The following is a 19,841-nucleotide window of genomic DNA, read 5'->3' as shown; positions in this document are numbered from 1 at the left end:
CCTTTCATCAGTAACATTACCAGATGCCAAGTTTGTTTTGTTTACCGATGATACAAACATTGCAATAAATAGCAAATCAAGTGTAGTCTTAGAAAGATCAGCCAATAAAATATTTGTGGACATTAATCACTGGTTCCTAGCCAATTCTTTGTCACTAAACTTTGAAAATACACACTACATACAGTTCAGAACTTGTAAGGGGTGTCCCAAGAGTATATGTCTAACATACGATGACAAGAAGATAGAAGAAGTGGACAGTGTTAAATTCTTGGGATTACAGCTTGGTAATAAATTCAACTGGGAGGAGCACACCACAGAACTGCTGAAGCGTCTTAACAAATCTCTGTTTGCAATGCGAATTTTGTCAGACATAGGGGATATAAAAATGGAAAAGCTGGCATACTATGCTTACTTTCATTCCATAATAACATATGGGATTATTTTTTGGAGTAATTCATCAAGCCAAGCTAAAGTTTTCCAGGCACAAAAACGTGCAGTAAGAATTATTTGTGGTGTGAACTCAAGAACATCCTGCAGAAGCCTGTTTAGGGAACTAGGGGTACTAACTACAGCTTCCCAATATATTTATTCCTTAATGAAATTTGTCATTAAAAATATATCACTTTTTCAAACCAACAGCTCAATTCATGGAATCAATACTAGAAATAAGAATAATAATCTTCACAAGGATTTAAAGTCACTTAGTCTTGCACAAAAAGGTGTGCATTATTCAGGAACACACATTTTCAATAACTTGCCAGCAGCCATAAAAAGCTTAACAACCAATGAAATTCAGTTTAAGAGAAGCCTAAAGGATTTATTGGTGGCCAACTCCTTCTACTCCATTGATGAATTTCTTAGTAAAACCAACTGATTTGTATATAAGTACAACATAACTTCTGCACAATTTCAGTGCAGTAATGTGTTCACTGAAAATTTGTGTGTGTGTGTGTGTGTGTGTGTGTGTGTGTGTGTGTGTGTAAGTATAATCTAACTTCTGAATGTGTTCATTGTAAATAAGTATTACAGTAGTTGTATTACATGTTTATTACCTTATAAATAAATAAAAAACTTTTTTTATTTTAAATTCAGTGCATTAGTATTTGTAAGTTGACTCTTAGTGTTCAGTAAAAAATGACGATCATTCCACTTGGGACCTGTGGAATGGTACATTAGCTTATTTGTTTTAGTTGTAAATATTTGTCATGTATTGTTGTTTTTCTGACATGTTCCACATCCTGGAGGACCTCCTCACTACGGATCAATTGGAATGAAAGTAAATCTAATCTAATCTAATCTAAAAGCAATTCATACAAGTTTGTTCTAAGACAGTGACAAGAACAGTGATTTGGTATATGACTCATTATTTGAACATTAATTTAGGTGTTACGCATTTGTGATGGCTGTAAACAGTGGTTCCCACTGTTCTGGTGCTTGTATTGGAATATATGTTATTGGCCCTGGCTGGCGCTTACAGTGGATTTTCACCAATAACTCAAATTTTCATTTTCTGGCACTTGACTCATTATTTACTTACATGCCACAACTGTAAAAGGGCAGCTTACAGCCAAGACACAATAACTGGACTGGCTTGTTAATTTATTTTAGTTAATTCAATTGCAATTCCAGGATGGAATAATATTTCAAATAAAGGAAAGGCAACCACTCACCAACGACTTACTGATGTGTAATGCATAGAAGCACACAACAGAAAGCAATATGTCCACTAGGTTTCAAGCTCTTGCTCTTTCTCTAGTAAAACTACACATATTTACACACACAACCACACAAACCCCCTAATACATACACCTGTGGTTATCATTCCTTTCTTTTACATATTTTAATGTATTACATTTGTCAACTTCTTTATATCAGAATTTTTTCAGTTTCTTTTTCCTTACTTATCTTTCACCCTTACTGAGTTATTACCATTTTGCTATGTTGTATTGTAGTCACATTTCATCTTATTTATACACCTTTGTCTCAAGTTACAGTATTCCTGATTTTTCAGGATTCAGAGTCACTTCTGTTCCTCCCTCCCCTTTTTCATCAACCATGGTCCAAATCCACATATATTTTTTGTCTATCTTTTTATTCCTTGGTTAGCTAGCTGCTTATTCGTTCATAGATCATTTTACAATGATATTGGACATGTTAGCTTAAACATCATCATCAGCAGCAACAGCAGCAGCAGCCCAGTCAGACACTTGGTGATGTAGTGGGACCTCTGAGTCAGCACACAACATTCAATCCCAGCACATTCCTCCATTTATGCCTATTTTGTGGTTCAAATTTCCAGCTGAATACAGTTGTCTTTCTAAAGTCTTTGTCACATCTGTCCAATGGTATTCCTCTCAGCCTTTTTTGGTAAATTGGGCTGCAATATAGTACATCTTTCGACCAGATGATCTTGGGCATCATATTTTCCAGTAAAGTGTATTATATAAAGCGTGAACAGCCCACTGCCCTTTCAAGGCATTTACTCTTTACATTATGTCAATGGCCTTAGCTGTATTGTCTGATATCTACTGCTTTCTTTCTGCCTTTCTTTGCAGAGTCCGAAATTAGTATTTTCATTCTCTTTGCATTACTGTAAGTTTTGTAGAAATGAATTAATTTAATGTCCATGGCTGATAGCCATAAGTTATTACTGGTAGTATACATACGTCAGAAACTGTTTTCTTCAGCTCAGTCAACATAATAAACTTAAATACTGAAGAGTGTATTCCATAAACTTGCCAGCCAAATTTCATATGTTAACTTGAAAATACAATAAAATGTAATTAAAAGGTAACACACAGACAGGTGAGAAATTTTTCAAAGGTCTTGTTAATTCCACAATTAATGTCACACTATTTGTTTACATCTCATCACAAGTCACTGCACACATTGAATTCATTGCACACGCTACACTCATGTCCTTTTGGCTGACATGAGGGCCATAATCATACTCCTGCATAACCATTATGCTCTTTGTGTGTTCCTATTTGTCCTTCCATGCAACTGAGTCAGCATCCTTCCATGATAGAGATGTTGAGTTCTGGGAGATGAAAAGAGAGTAGCTTTTTTTATCACAGATCTTGGGCATCATATTTTCCAGTAAAATGAATTACGTAAAGCAACTACATGGAAATCTTTTTAAGGGCAAGTTTAAACAGTTGTTAATTAAAAAAGTGTTTATACTCACTCAAGGTTTTCTGAACTCAATAGCTGATAGTACTATTTCTATACAGTGCAGTGTATTAGTTGGTAAATATTTACATACTGCTGATTGTGTGTCTTTTAAATGTACAAACAAGGGTGATGTCTAATACTATAAAATTATTATACAATTTTACTGCCTTATTGACCAGTATGGTTCTATTTATCTCCCTTTTTTTCATTTCCTTGTGAAGTTTGACTCTCTGATAGAAAATTCTGTTTTAGTTATTCATTTAATTTTTCTCAGTACTGCATATATAAATTGATTCTTGTTCCATGATCATGAAGAGAGCATTTAGTTTCACAATTACTGAAGTTTCTTTCTTTTTTGTATGTACATGATGAAGTGGTAGATGTACTCAGTAGTGGAGTTAAAATGCCCAGCTCTTTAAACAGACATGAAAAAGAAGTCCAGTTATTGTTGTTAATTATTATTATTGCTATTATTATTATTATTACTATAAGTATGATCCTTTTCTGTAGTTTGAATATTGTTGCCATATGTTGTGTATTGGAGCCCACCAAAATGATACAGTAACTAAGGAATAAGTCTGCACAGTAATAATAGCTCTGTGTAACTACAAGGCACTGATGAAAGCACTCTAAGGGCACAACATGCTGATAAAATTCTCCTTGCTAGTATCTGAAGGAACTTATGCTCTTTGAACATAAGAAACAATGTTTTATGGGAATTATGTGGCACTTTAGTCTTAATTTTCTCAAGATAACTCCTTAAAACTGCCGGCAATTAAATAATCACCAGCCCTGAAAGATTGCATTGTTTGATTAAGATTGAATTTTTTGAATGTTATTTGGTTTTGGTTCAGTTTAATAAAGGCCAATAATCGATGTACATTTTTCAATTTTATACAGTCTATGCAGCTCATGTTTTGAGGCATTGTTATATCCCATTCCATCTCACCTTTCCACTTGCTGATAAAAGCCATTCATTTCTGACTACATGCAGTCATTCAGCTTGTGACTACATTATTTTATCATCAATCATATGTTACCTGGGTGTCATCATGTAGCTAGTAAACATTTGAAATTAAAATGCTCTCAATTGCTCTTAATTTTCAATTTACAGGTGGCTCTCTAGACTGTGACTACAATATTGGTCCCCCAATGTCTCATTTTTCATCCCCACTGGTGTTCAACATTAAAAATGACCCTGAAGAAGCCACTCCATTGAGTGTCAACTCTACAGAATGGCTGTTAGCAGTGCAGGCAGCTGAAGAGGCACTGACTTCATTAGAGATCAGTCTGCAACAGGATAACACCAGTACTGTAAATTACACCACTGATCCCAGTGTCCGGCCATGTTGTAATATAGAGAACTCCATTTGCCGCTGTCCTTGGGACTAATATTTCAGCTACATTAATTTGTGATGCTTTTTGTACTGAAATAAATCTCTTAATAAAGAACAGTATTCTTAAAAATATTTCTAGAAACATCTGTTTCTCCTTTTTATTAGTGAACTCAATGAATTAATAAATTGTTACAGTATTAGAAAACTGTTTGTGGAAATCAAACAGTGGGGTAAAGAAACTTAGCCACTCATCATATTAGTGATACACTGAGGTGACGGGTAGGCACGGAAACAAGAACTTGAACATTTTAGATCTCCTTTTAAACTCACACACACAGACAAGGAGAACTAAGTAGCATTAATCTAAGGAGTCATGAGTTCTAACTGTCTTCAGATGACAGTTGAGACAGTATGGTACTGGGGTGCAAGACTCACAAGTTTCTCACAGTCGACTCACATATTGTGTGCAGCCGATCTTCTTCTTGGGTCAGACGGCTGCATTGATCATCACAAACTCTTCTTCTCCAAAGACTCTAGCTGGTTAAGGCAATTTAAAAATAGACTTCTTTTCTACTCTTGAAATTATTCTGTACTCTCAGGATACTTTTGTTCAACTCTGTTATATTTTCATCTCCACAATAAAACAACTTCACAAGATTCTCACAAGCATTCAACTCTCACAAATCAACCCCGTCTTGGACCTTTAGAAACTAACAGATACAATTATAATGTGTTTGGTTTAATAACCACTATAAAACCAATTCTTGCTTCTCGCAAGTCCAACAACCGAAAGTCAAATGTAATAGTCTTTAGTTCAATATATAATTCATTTGTGCACTATAATACAGCCATTACATGATCAAGGAATACAGTGTGCTTGCTCCTTGTACTGGACATACAACTTCTCAAGCGCGCACTGCAAACACTTGTCCACGCAAATCGGCAGTCACTATTGGCTTGTTCTCCCAATACACGTCCATCCTACACACACACACAAACACAGAAACTGGTGGTGAGGTAGACACGTCTCCACTCTCTCACCCTCACACTTAAAATATCAGGTGTTGAGACGGTGGAAACCCGAGTGTCTCTAGAATTTACACTGAAATTCTTGAGGCACTACATCTGCCTCCCCTTAGCTCAAACATGCGATATTTTATACATATTCATTATGTACAATTACACAAGATAATTCTTTATTTTTTAACAATGCCTCTCTTTCTACTAATAACTGTGCATATTTTGCCACAATTATAATACATGAGCCTTCCAATCCATGTTGGAATTACCTCTGTTTCCTAGTCCTCTTACAATCGTAAATTACAGGTGTGCATTATTCATGAATACTCTACTGCTTCATTCTTACTTCCTGTACTACTTTTTCTAAGTATGTAATTATTCATTAACTATTGTATTCTGGAGGAACTCTGGGTGGAATAAAAGTGTTCCCTTCTTGGATATTTGTAACCCCAAAACTTAAAGAGGCTATTTATGCATAGGATTCAAACTTACCAGACTCATCCCTTTAAATGTGTGACTTCTGTCATGATACTGCCCTTTTTCCCTTTAGGAACAGTACCTATATCTTACATGGGTTGGTCCTAGGATTACTCTTTCTCCTTCTGTTTTGGTAAGTATGCCCCTTTCTCATTCCTATCCTCCTATGGTACAGCTCAATCCCCTCCTTGGTGCCCCTGTGTGCGCAGTTACAGGTCAGCCTTTCATAGGTCTGCCTGTCCACCCTTTTTCTCACCCACTAAATGTCGAGTGCACCCTCCGTGTCCTTCTTGAGTAGGCATCCTGGTTCATTGTCCTAGCATACATCTTTATGAATACTATACTTAAATACTTTCTGGTAAAATTACAAATCTACTTTACGCTAATGTTCCACTTTCTAATACTTCATCTTATACCCTAGAGTCCTCTTTCACTCCTCACTTTTACTATATAAACAGATATCATGTCCAAACATAGTAGATGCCATGTCTACATGTATTTACCAACTCCCAGCAGAGAGTATGCCTTTTCTCAAAGGACCAGCACGGCACATGTAAATATATATTTGAGCTCAACAAAATTAATGATGCAGGACCGTCACCAATAAGAACAATAATCATAATAGTTCTTACACATTGGTTCTTACATGTAAGTGTTGTGGAACCGTCACCGCAAACAACAATTTGTGCATATTTTTCTTTGTGCACTTACTTCCCCCCTACAACACGTGACGGTTCTCACAACATTTCAATCTGTATGTTCCCTGTTTGCGTCTTCATGTTATGTTGTGTGTATGATTAAGTGTGTTTGTGTATCCTTATTCTTCAGCTGACTTATGTGAAATAAGTTGAAGGTTATAATGAACCACGGAAATTGAGAAGGACTTCAGAGATAGAAGAATATGCATATGGAAAGAGGGAAAGATAGATAGGTACTCAACAGAGAAGTAAGAAAGGAAAAAGTAGAGATGGTTGCTAAGATTGAAGAAGTGAAAGAAGATACCCACAAAGACAGGAAACCCTTCCAGCACCCCTTCCCCAGGAGCCTTCGGACGACAGGAGAGACAGTGTGGTACTGAGGTGCAAGACTCACACGTCTCTCCCAGTTGACTCACATATTGTGTGCAGCCCATTTTCTTCTTGGGTCAGATGACTGTGTTGATCTTCACAAACTCTTCTTCTCTGAAGACTCTAGCTGGTTAAGGGAACTTCAAAGTAGACTTCTTTCCTACTCTTGAAATGATTCTGTACGTTCAGGATACTTTTGTTCAACTCTGTTATATTTTCATCCCCACAGTAAAACAACTTCACAAGATTCACACAAGCATTCAACTCTCATGAGTAAACTCCATCTTGGACCTTTAGAAACTAACAGATACAATTATAATGTGTTTGGTTTAATAACCACTATAAAACCAATTCTTGCTTCTCGGAAGTCCAACAACTGAAAGTCAAATGTAAAAGTCTTTAGTTCAATATATAATTAATTTGTTCACAACAATACAGCCATTACACGATCAAGGAATACAGTGTGCTTGCTCCTTGTACTGGCGCGCACTGCAAACACTTGTCCACGCAAATCGTCCGTCACTATTGGCTTGTTCTACCAATACACACACACACAAACACAGAAACTGGTGGTGAGGTAGACATGTCTCCATTCTCTCACCCTCACACTTAAAATATCAGATGTTGAGATGGTGGAAAGCCAAGTGTCTCTAGAATTTACACCGAAATTCTCGAGAAACTACAATATGTATAAATAGCAATATACTTGTTCTTTATGACAGAATTAACTTCATTTCATAGGCAGTTAGTCCACCGATGGTTTAAATATGAAGCAATAGATAGCAAAATTCTTTTACAAGGCAAGGAACTCTTGGGATATAACTGGTTTATATTACTCATTTCATGAAGATTAACACATTGCTTCCAGCTCGTCTACCAGACAGTAGACTGACACTACTAGCTAGAGTCTCACGTTGAGCATTGTTCATTGCCACTGTGCGTCACTGCACAGGCACCAGTGCCTCTACCAGACAGCAGAATGACACGGCTGACTAGAGTCTCACATGGAGCACTGCTCATTGCCACTGTGTATCACTGTATAGGCACCTACTTATGTGCTCACCACTATAGTACCACCACTGGCATGTTTTATCTTGTGGGTGAAGTTTTTATTTTGTAAATGAATACTGGTATTATACAGGGTGTTTGGATACTCACGTTAGAAAATTCTAGGACTTGTAGAGGGAAGTGAGTAAATAATATTTTGAATAGGAACCCACGTCCGGAAATACGTCATTTCCATTCTACGATGGTTGCAACTCTGATGTGTAACTTCCTTTCATTCAAGCTAATTGGTTCTGCATACTTGCTCTTCCTACAAAACAGACTGGATCTGTTACTGGAAGCTGTGCCACTCAATGTCCGTCGGAAAATGTGGTTTTCTGTATGATGGTGCACCACCTCCTTCTCGCATGCGGTTAGGAGACCTCTCAACAGACGCTATGGTGAAAGATGGATAGGCTCAGATAGTCTAACCACATGGCCACCGTGATTGCCAGATTTAACTCCTATGTACTACTTCTTGTGGAGTCATATGCAAAGTTTAATTTAAAAGACTCATGTATAGACAAAGGAAGATATGGTGACACGAGTTCTGGTTGCTGCACTAGAAACTGAAGAGAGACCAGGTGGGATGGAAAGTGTGTACCAGAGCATGCTTCATAGGTACCCTGTCTGTAACAATTCTGGTGGTTGCCACATTGAGCCGCTGTTGTAATGCATTACTGTATATGCTGTATATAGAGTATGCTGGGTTCCTTTTTGTTTTGGAATTGTTTAAACATATAATTTTTTGAGTGTTAATAAAAACAAATGTGCTTAACTGATAAATGGATGCTTTGTCCTATTTCCTTTTGAGTTGTTACCTAAAAACTGTACTGTATCACACCTAATTCAATCCCTCAAGCCGCAGTAGATGAGTCAAACATCTGAATTGAAACCATCATAAAATAGAAATGGTAAATTTACAGACATGGGTTCCAGTTCAGATATTATGTACTGACATCCCTCAACAAGTCTTAGAAGTTTGTAATGGGAATTTCTGAACACCATGTATTTTGGTTGAAAATGGGGAGAAATACTAGGTGACATTTATGACACGCTGGGCATTTTCGAGCATTTTTTGGGGCTGTCAACCATGAAGAGTCACTGAAGCCAAAGCATATATTTTAAAGATAAAAGTCTTCTGTATTACTTGTAAGTAAATTTTCGTTATTCTCTGGCTGATTGTTGCCTCAAAATAATATCTGTTTATCTATTCTTTCCCTGTGGACTCTAGCTGAAGTCTAAAGAAAGACATTGCAGTTGACCTTGCCATCATAGTTACAGTGGTGGTAAAAACAAGGCTGTGTAGCTATAGTTGAGATGATGTAAGATCCCTGACTGTTGCTGTGGACTGGATGCAGCTGCTTTGCACACTTTCCTCAACCCGTCACATAATGTGAATTTGTAAACGTCTCTGTGGCAATGCCTCATTGTTGATGGAGCTCTGTAGAAGGCTATTGTTTCATCTGCAGTCATATGCACTTCACAGTTGGAAGCTGGCAACAGTGTTGTTAGCTGTCAGGGATTTTCATATGGTATCTTGACTTAAGTAGTCTCTGGAGAAACTAAGTAGATACTCGGCATGGTGGCTGATGGAAATGACTGTAAAGGCATGTCTCATTTACTCACACTCCTATCAGGCACTGTGCCAAGTGTTAATTTGTTTGTGTTTACATCATATACATATTTCAAATAAATAATCTCCATGTTTGTTAGTTAAGAGGCTGTAAAGCAATTGCTCCTTTAGCTACAATCAATGAGAGACTGTGCTCAAGCATATTTCTTGTACCGGTGCACTGTCATTGTGACAAATGCAAGAGCTGATGGAGATTAGAATAATGTCCTTGCAAGCAACTATTCTAAACAAAATTACTGTGTTCTGTAGCTATAGCTATCGCTGTAGAGGGTGAAGATCTAGCTTTCAACAAGTGAGAACATGGGAAATTACTTATGAACATTCATTGCAGAAGCAGATCTTAATAAATGAACTGTGAAATGCATTGCGCATTTGTAACACTAGATGGAAAATCAAACTTAATATATGCAGTGAATAGCTAAACATATTAGGGTGTGCTCAAAAGTAATGGCTATGAATTTTGTATGCTTAAGTTCTTAAAGCTTTTTAAATAAAACAAACTTTATTAACATGCTACATTTACATTCTTCAAGTCTGTATTTATTTCTCAGCACAGTCACTCTGTTGATGAACACAATTCTCCCAATGAGAGACCAGTTGAAGAGCTGAAATACAAATTAAATTATTTCCACTTTTATTTTTTTCAAGAATGGTGCCATAAACTCGTAACTAAGAACTGTTCATCACCTACTTTCTTTTAGATAAACAGACATATTAACAGAAGTTTATAAGGAATGTTCAAAGTACTGTACTTCAGATTGTACTTACTTGCATGAATTAAGCACATAGAATTGAAATTATTATCAACTTGTGGTAATGTCATACATTAAGACTGACACAACTCGAAACAGTGCGAGCTTTAAAGTTTAAGAATCTTTTGTAAAAGTGTATGGTATCTTTGTACCTTTGCTCTGTGATAGTTAAGTTTGGTTCTGTGTGTGCATTGTGTGCTAGAGTTTATACATGTATCCAGTTAATGTGTATTAATTATGAAAATAAAGTTTACAGTGTATTCACATCCATCATACATCCTTTTATTGAAGATGAAAGCATAAATTACCCACAAACTTAATAAAAGGAATAATCAGTTTCAATTGAAACTGGTGTATACCTTTCCTTCACTGATCACAAGATTTATATTGTGATCGATTCAGTGAATGAAATAACGTATTGAGATAAGACTAAAACAAACCTAATGAACAGTTAACACAAAAACATTTACTCTTATAGTGAGTAGAAAACACACAAATCTACATTTTACACTTTCACTGACACTTCTCGAATATCACACAGTTGCATTTTTCACGAGGTGTAGAATCTTCAGGATGTGTCAGACATGCAGTTAATGCTGTGTACAACAGAAGTTTATGGTATGCTTTCCAATTTTCACTGAAAACTCTCTGGACCATGGGTGTAGCTAGGATTTTATTTCTGGGTGAAGGGGGTCATTCAACAAATGGACACCATACTAAAATGGACTTCTAATATAACACAAAACAGCACTACACATATAACACTGTTTAGAGTCAGCAGAGAACATTTGCATTACAACAAGTGGTATAATTCCAAACAATTATGAGTGAGGGATGCCTGACTTTATCAGAATTGGAGAAACAAGTCTTTATGTAAATTGTTAAAATTGGAAAATATTCTCACAAAACTATTTTAATACCTAGATCACATTTAAATAAGGAAATTAAAATATGAGGACTAGCTAGTTTCAGTAGTAACCATCTTCCAATCGTGATCATATTAAATGCCGGTTGAACACAATCTGGATGTACCAGTAATAATCATCTTGCAGGGATGTGCATTTGTATAGAAAGCAACATGAATATGAAATTTGGTGCTAACAGTTATAACAAAACAGAGCCTCGCTGCACACCATACCTGTATGAGATTCAGGTTGAAGAAACTGGTCGTACCATGCAGTGCACCAATTTGTATTTATTTCTCTGGTTGAACAAACTCAGGTAAGCTCTGTTTGCATTAATAATGTGAATACATGTTTGTTAAATACAGGGTGTTCAGTAATTCTCATTACAAACTTCTAACGACTTGTAGGAGGGGGGGAGGGGGGAGTAGTGAGCGCATAATATTCTGAATAGGAACCCATGTCCAGAACCATACCATTTCTGTTCTACCACAGTTTCAGTTCAGATGTTTAACTCGTCCGCATCTGCTTGAGGAATTAGGTGTGACGCAGTGCAGTTATTAGGTAGCAGTTTGAAAGGAAAAATCACTTAAGCACTTGTTTGGATTAACACTTACACATTACATATTTACATTACTGAGAAACAGAAAAGAACCCAGCATACTGTAGGTACAGAATGGTAACTATTTATTACAACAGCAGCTTGATGTGACGACCACCATTGTCGTTACAGATATTGTAATGATGAAACATGTGGTACACACTCTCCATCCCATCTGGTGTCTCTTCAATTTGTAATGCAGTGGCCAGAACTCATGCCAGTAGATCTTCCCCTGTCTCTACAGGAGTCTGACAAATTACACTTTGCACAGGACCTCACAAGAAGTAATCGTCAAAGTGAAATCCATGATATACATCATCCAGTCTACCGTATTGCCCACCAGGACAACTAACTCTCAGAATTTTCTCTTTTCCTCAGTAGATGTGGCCATGTTACACACCTGAATTAAAACCGGAACATTTCCAGACACAGGCTCCCATTCAAAATATTATGTTCTCACTGCCCTCTACAAGTCCTATAAGTCTATAGCGGGAATTTCCGAGCACCCTATATATATAGCCTACTCACTTGTTTTTTTCCTTTGTTCTACGTAATCTGAAGAGAAAGCAGATGATGTGTACCAGCAATGTTCCGCTCAAGGCAGTGTTTGCAGTGTGGGTCACTTCAGCAGATATATCCAACAGTTGTCAGCGGCGAGAACATTGCTCCACTTGTATCGAATCTCTGTCTTCATTGCTGATGAACTGCAAAACAAAAAATTTTGTAAAAAGTTAAAAAAAAAGTTAGTGTTTGACACTTGAGCAGTTGACATATATGATATTCATGTGAAGCTCTGTATTGCGAGAAAAATAAGATACCAGGTAAATCATACAAAAAAAAAAAAAAGTTACAAAAAATAAATTCTAGTACTGAGGAAGCTTTTCTTGAGTAACATAGTCAATAGTTATTTACATGAAATTTGTCTTTTTAGAAAAATGTCTCTAGTCTTCATATTGGAAGCTGATATTGAGAATTAACGTGAAAAGAAAGTCCACAGAAGATACTGAAGTCATTTCTTATTAAGTGTTGTTAAAAATTATTTTATTATGCAAGTCACAAGTTTGACGAAATTGAATGTTTTATACTTTTGATTTGAAAGTGTTTATGGAGAACAGTGCTCTGAAACCAGCGATGAGACCAAAAGTGATAAAAACAGAATTTCTTAAAAACTAAGCAGTGATAAATAGTCTTTAATTCAAAATCTCTTAAAAGTGCTTGAGGTCAGTTTTGTTAACGTAGTACCTAGCTGTCGATTCCAGAACAGATAGATTACATGAACTTGGCTGTTTATTTTTAAGGACATTAACTATTCTGGTGCATAGAAAGTGGCACTTTAAGTTAGTTAAATGCATGCTCAGCTTGCATAATCAAGGTTAAACTGCTGAAACATTATTGCTAACGGTGTCTGATTATTGGAATGCTGTGCAGAGTAGCCAAGAGGTCTGAGGCATCTTGTCACGGTTTGAGCGGCTCCCCCTGTCAGAGGTTCGAGTCCTCCCTTGGGCATGAGTGTGTGTGTTGTCCTTAGCGTAAGTTAAAGTTACATTAATTAGTGTGTAAGCATAGGGACCACAGAACTTCACCGCAAATTTCCAAAGTTATTGGATTCAGGACATTTGCTACAGCGAAGTTATACAACAATGCTCATTTATAAGTTTATTTATTTATTTACTTTTACATTTCATTGTTTTGTGCAACTTTGTGCAGCTTGTGACCCACAACAACAAATTATACACTGCTGTTTAAGCCATTCATTCCCCCTAGGCCAGACAAAAAAATCCTGAGCATTAAATTAAATGTAATCCGAAATAATAATACCAATATAAAGCAATATTAACAAGCAACAGAACTTCATATAAGGCTTCATCCCACTCTGACAAACATGGCCACATTTGTTGGCTTAAGAGTATTCCTCGAAGAGAGGAGCTTATAAAACACTTAATACACCACATAACTGATGGGATACCCCAACCAGTGCAAATCATATTAGTCATTAATTTGCAATTATATGAAGCTTTTTTGCTGAATCTACATTTTAACAAATAATGCGCAAGTTGCTGTAAACATTTGAAAACAGAACATGCTCATGAAGTTTGGATGTCTACAGTACAAGAAAGGAATACTGGTGCTGTGTGTCATGCATGCACAAGTGGTACTTGGTGTCATTCACGTGACAGTTCTGAAGATGTGACTGGAACATCGAAACTGGTTGCCTACTAAAACAACATCAGAACAATGGTTGTTAGTACAGTATTATTGCAGTTTTCACATTGCTCCCAGCCTCAGCAACTGTGACAACCAGTATTATTGCAGTTTTCACATTGCTCCCAGCCTCAGAAATTGTGACAATTGCTCCCAGCTTCAGCAACTGTGACAATTAACATAGCCTTTGAGTAGCGACAGTGCTACCTGGATTTCCAATGACGCCAGACAAGCTATATTCCTCTGAGGCTCAGTCCACGCATTGGTGCTAATATTGTCACCAACATTGGCTCATAGCTGCCGTATTCCCCTTGTGCACTGTGCCTCACTGACAGTAGCCGCAGTTTGAAAAGATGATAATTTTGAAACGGGGATTACATTACAATTTATTTTAAGATCTTAAATCTTTTTTTAGCTTTGGCAACATTTCAGGTGGTTTCTGAACGCCCCCCCCCCCCCCCCCCGCCCTCCTCTGGCTATGGCCATGCTCCAGAGTAGGTCGTGGATGTGCCTGAGTTTCAGATAAGTAATACCATTGGATGGACGATTTACTGGAAGCTTTGTGCTGTTATGCATCAGTCTTGTTTGAGAAGGGATGTAAATCCATTAGTGTTGTTACAGTAATATTCTTCATTGGACACAGTGATTTTGTACAAAGTTGCTTGTTTATGTCTGTGTACTATAATTCGTTTTGCTAACTGTTTGTTACAACTTCCTGTAATTGTGTGATCCGAACTTTCTGTCACAGATTTGGCAATCTTGTGGGTATACAGAATCGTCATAGTTTTTCTTGTAGACTGCATGGTAGCAGTAGAGCAAACTATGTTGTGGCGCATTTGTTAGTGCAGGTTGCCTGCATCAGGGACAGGTATGCACTCAGGGGCAAACCTGTTGTTCTCCTTTGATTGACAGGCACTTAACCAATTGTTCCCCTTCCCCCCCCCCCCCCCCCCCCCACAGGAAACCTCACCACTCGCTTCTACAGGTACACTTTCAGGACTGAGTTATTGGAATAGCCACTCTCACTCTTATCGATTTGATTGATTACTTAATTAAATTTATCCCCTCCCTCAGAAAATGTTAGGAAGTTCAAATTCTATCAGGACAATGCAACACAACACGGCCACCGCCACTAATCTAAGAAAATGGTGTGAAAAAGGACACTTGGGCTACCTCCACTAACCTAAGTCATCCGACTGCCACCTCTTCCTAGGTATTTGTGGGAAAAGAACTCAGCCTGTGCTGTATAGTATGGATGTAAGTCTTTATTTAAACAATTAGAGGCAGTAGCTCCATCCACTGTGTTCACCACGAGGTCCGGAGTCCAACTGACCTTGTACACAGCACTACCACCAGAGGGCAGTGTCACCCTCCCATGATGTAATCCAAGATGGCGGTCTGGAGGGGGAAATAGGGTGGGAAAAGAACTCAACCTGTTCTGGGTTGCTGGAGAGAGGAAGGAGTGTACTTTATTTATTTTTGGAACAATTTATTTAGGGATGGATTTGACATAGTATATTTATTACACTGATACAAAACACTCTGACGTGCTTGGGGTCACGATACACAGTTTACAGACCTGCAAACAACTCGTAAATAATGCAGTACATTGATGTGCAGACACAAAGACAACTTGTAAATTGCTGAAATAATACAGTACACAGTATACAGACACCTAAACACCTCTTTCTAGCAGATCAAAACTGTGTGCCGGACCGAGACTCGAACTCGGGACCTTTACCTTTCGTGGGCAAGTGCTCTACCAACTGAACTACCCAAGTATGACTCACGACCCGTCCTCACAGCTTTAATTCCGCCAGTACCTCGTCTCCTACCTTCCAAACTTCACAAAAGCTCTTCTGCATACCTTGCAGAACTAGCACTCCTGGAAGAAAAGATATTGCGGAGACATGGCTTAGCCACATTCTGGGACATCCTAAATTGTCAAAATAATGCATGTATAATGCTCTGCAAACACACTTGCTAATTGTAAACTGTCAAAATAATGCATTGCACGCAAACTACTCGTAAATCACCGAAATATTGCAGTACACTGATGTACAGACACGTAAACAACTCCTAAACGGTCGGAATAATGCATACAATGTATTTAAGAACGGATTTCACATAGCTTATTTAGTACACTGTTACAAAACACTCACCCTAGCGTGCTTGGGGTCTCAGTAAATAATCTACAGACAAGCAGACTACTCGTAAATCACAGAAATAACGCAATACACTGATGTACAGACATGCAGACAACTTGTAAACTGTCTAAATAATGGATTGCGCAGCATACAGACTCGCAAACTACACATAAACTGTCGAAGTAACGCCTTACATAGCCTACAGACATGCTTACAATGCTTAAACAGCCGAAAATAACATAGTGCACAAACACTCAGTGCACATAAAAAACACTACCTATCAGGGAACTGTTCCAATGCACACATGCACCAATGCCACCGAATCCGCACACATTCCCCAGGAATTGGGCTGCATCGGCGGCCCCGCAAATTGACGACACAGCCGTCAGCTGCCGAGCCATGCACAGGCGTCCATTCGGGTCCCACAAGCATTAAGTGGCCGAATCTGTTTCATACTTGACACCTGAGAACTTCCTGTCAAAATACGTGTTCACCTAGGCATTGTTGCCGATGGGATGATGCATAGCTGCGGTTAGGGTCCAGCACTGAGAGAGATTTTTGAATAGCAGCTAAAAGGTTCACAATGTTATAGCTTATGCGCATGTGATCGTTCCAATTTAAGTTGGAGCTGAGCAGAAGTCAGAGAGTGCATTCACCACCTTCTGCAACCCGTGTAGAAACAGTGACCTAAGTTACTGCAACAGGACTGTGTTTTGACCATTCAATGGAAACGGGAACTGGGAGAAGGATGAGGTTTTTGCTATTGCACTGACGTGCAACCCCAAACTACGTACAATTACTACAGATCTGTGTCCCTCAGGGCCACAAGGATGTTTCCACAGGCATTGTCTACCGTACAAATCAGAGAAACGATTCCTCTTTAATGCAGCCTGTATTGTAATTCCTTGTTTACGTTTACGCCATCCTCAGTTACTTCTCCAGCTGCCACACTGCCATCTTCAATGATACTGTAGTGATGGGCTAAACTGCGATTTTCCGATATCAGTGATTTCTGTGAATACTACTTTTCAGTATCTGTTATTCTTAACTGTGATTTGTCGCAGTTAAGGAACATAGGTCGTGTATCCCTCCGCCACTGCTATTTCTGCGATTTCTGCTACTTCCGCGATTTCTGCTACTTCTGCGATTTCTGTGACTTCTGCTACTTCTGCGATTTCTGTGATTCCTGCGATTTCTGCGACTTACCACCGTATGAAAAAGTTACATCTGTCAACACAGAAAATTGCATCTCAACAAACCTGTCATTGGCAAGTATGTTTTACGTTTTTTCTTCCGTTGGCTTTAATTTTGTATTAAAGAAACAACTGTGAAAATATTAATAGTGTAATTAATATGTAAGTAGCCGTACAGTACCGTAACAGTTCATATTTAGAAAATGAATTCTAACATATTGTTATGTTCACAGGTACCTGAACTACATTTCAGTCACTCAGTAAAGTGATAACTCAAAATATCATTGTCAACAGATCTGAAGAAATTGCCACTGCGTCTTTAGACCGTTTTCGTCAGACGAGAGGTTAGTTTCTAAGCGTTTCGATGGACTTAATTACTTCAGTGAGATCGTTCTTGCAAATGTGATATTCATTATAGCAAATATTAGCAATCTACTCTGTCAATTATATTGCTAGTAATTAATGACAGCAAAAATTGTTTAATAATCCTTGTGTTTTTGCAGACACAGTTCTGACTCTGATTACTGGTTGCTGTACGTATCTATCGACATCAAGGCTGTTTTTGAGAGAGACTCGTGAAGATTCAAGACAGCTCTTAGAGGATTTGCAGTTTAAAAGTTAAATAATTGTGAAATAAGTGTGTGAATGATTAAACTGTGTTTTATTGAAGTTGTTGTGCGATTTTAAAGGAATAATAAATGTCAAATACAGTGAGTGAATAATAAAAATCTCATTTTCCACATGTTTAAGCCGTCCTATACCCATAATTTTCCGCCTCTTACTTATTGGTAAACACTTGTTGGAGAGTGACATGCCGCCCCCCCCGCTTTCTCCACAATCTTGGTGTGACACTGACCTGTAACTTATCCCGAAGTCTACAATATGCATTTTGAGGCTGTTTATTTAAAATTGGGAAGTACAGATCTTCCAGTTAAATCAGGAATAGCTTAAGTGCATTACTTGAAAGTAACACAGGAAAAGCTTACTTATGTAGGTGGTAGTAGTGTCGGCAAAAAGTTCTTGTGTGTGAAGTTGCCATGTAGAACACCAGGTGTAAAACTTTTCTCCCGAGTCTTGAACTATGTCGGAACAAAAGTGAGGCATTCATATGACTGTTTTCATTTCTCTACACTTATACAGATGTCTGAGTTCTGCTGTGTTAACATTGCAAAGTCCTGTAGGCATGTGGAGTATTAACCAAAACTGTCATATTGGAAGCAGAATCAAACACATTTGTTACGTTACTTGGTATTTTCAGGAGAAAAAGGCAATGTTGCTTCTTATTAATATAATACATTCAGAGTCACAGCAGTATTTGACCAACCATAACTGATGCTGAATGTGCATGTCGTCATATAATATGAAGGGCTTATTTCAATAGTGGTACAAGTCCATTACCTCCACTTTTCTGTCTATAATGCTTCTGAAATTAGTGATCCAAACAAACATAAATAAAGGTTCATCTCTAGCAAGAAGCCATATGCTTGAATATTTCTGGTATCTCAAATGCAGATTTGTCAGCGCTCATTTAACTTAACGACTCTGTATCTCAAAATGAACAAAAATGGACTTGTACCACTATTGAAATAAGCCCTTCATATGCACACACAGCACATCGATCTCGTGAGGCACAAGGCTCTCATAACGAAGTACGTACGTCGGTCAACAGATGACACTAGGAAAAGTAAGTTAACCGCGCTTTTTAGTTGCTGCTTGCGACTCTTAGTTGCGATTTGTCACAGAAATCGCAGTTTGACACGGTAGCGAATAGCGTAGTATTAACTATGCTCAACAGATGGCAGTGCTAACTGCGCTTTTTAGTTGCTACTTGCGACTCTTAGTTGCGACACAGTCTAACATAACAGTCGCGACACTCACTGCTGTAAAAGTTGTTGCCGTTTGACAGATGGAGCTACACTAGCGCTCCAAGCGGCAGGTAAGGTGAACATCAGACGCGTTGTAAGCATAATGTTTGTTTACATCCATTTCCTACGTAATTTCCGAATTATTCGAGTTATTTTCTTACCTCCAAGAGTTTGTTTAGTATCGGAAGGCATATATGTTTCTATTAATGATTCTAAAATAATCGGCAGTATTGACAAAAACCATGAATAGAGTGGCAAGCTACAACACATTCGTGAAGAAACACTTGTGACATTAGACAGAATTGCAGCTTACCACGTTGATATCAAAAGAATATAAACACACAGATTCACATGTAAGAAGCACAGACATGTACCTCTACATGCAAAAGCGAACGACAGCTCATTTCTCGTTCTGTAGTCCTAC

At 37.9% G+C, this 19,841-nt stretch overlaps 1 protein-coding gene across 1 annotated transcript in view; it reads left to right on the top strand.

The window, feature by feature from the left end:
* The window catches only part of LOC126147489 (arylsulfatase G-like), a 110,917-nt gene extending 106,308 nt beyond the window's left edge, over positions 1–4,609 (top strand). Inside the window, exon 10 of the mRNA XM_049915698.1 lies at positions 4,289–4,609. Coding sequence (XP_049771655.1) covers positions 4,289–4,566 — 278 coding nt within the window. The 3' untranslated portion in view covers positions 4,567–4,609. The remainder of the gene's footprint in view (positions 1–4,288) is intronic.
* The last annotated feature ends 15,232 nt before the right edge of the window (positions 4,610–19,841 follow it).

Source organism: Schistocerca cancellata, chromosome 2, assembly GCF_023864275.1.
Source record: "Schistocerca cancellata isolate TAMUIC-IGC-003103 chromosome 2, iqSchCanc2.1, whole genome shotgun sequence".
NCBI classification, from domain to species: Eukaryota; Metazoa; Arthropoda; class Insecta; order Orthoptera; family Acrididae; genus Schistocerca; species Schistocerca cancellata.
Note: the sequence above shows the minus strand (reverse complement) of the source record. Positions and strands in the feature narration are given on the sequence as shown.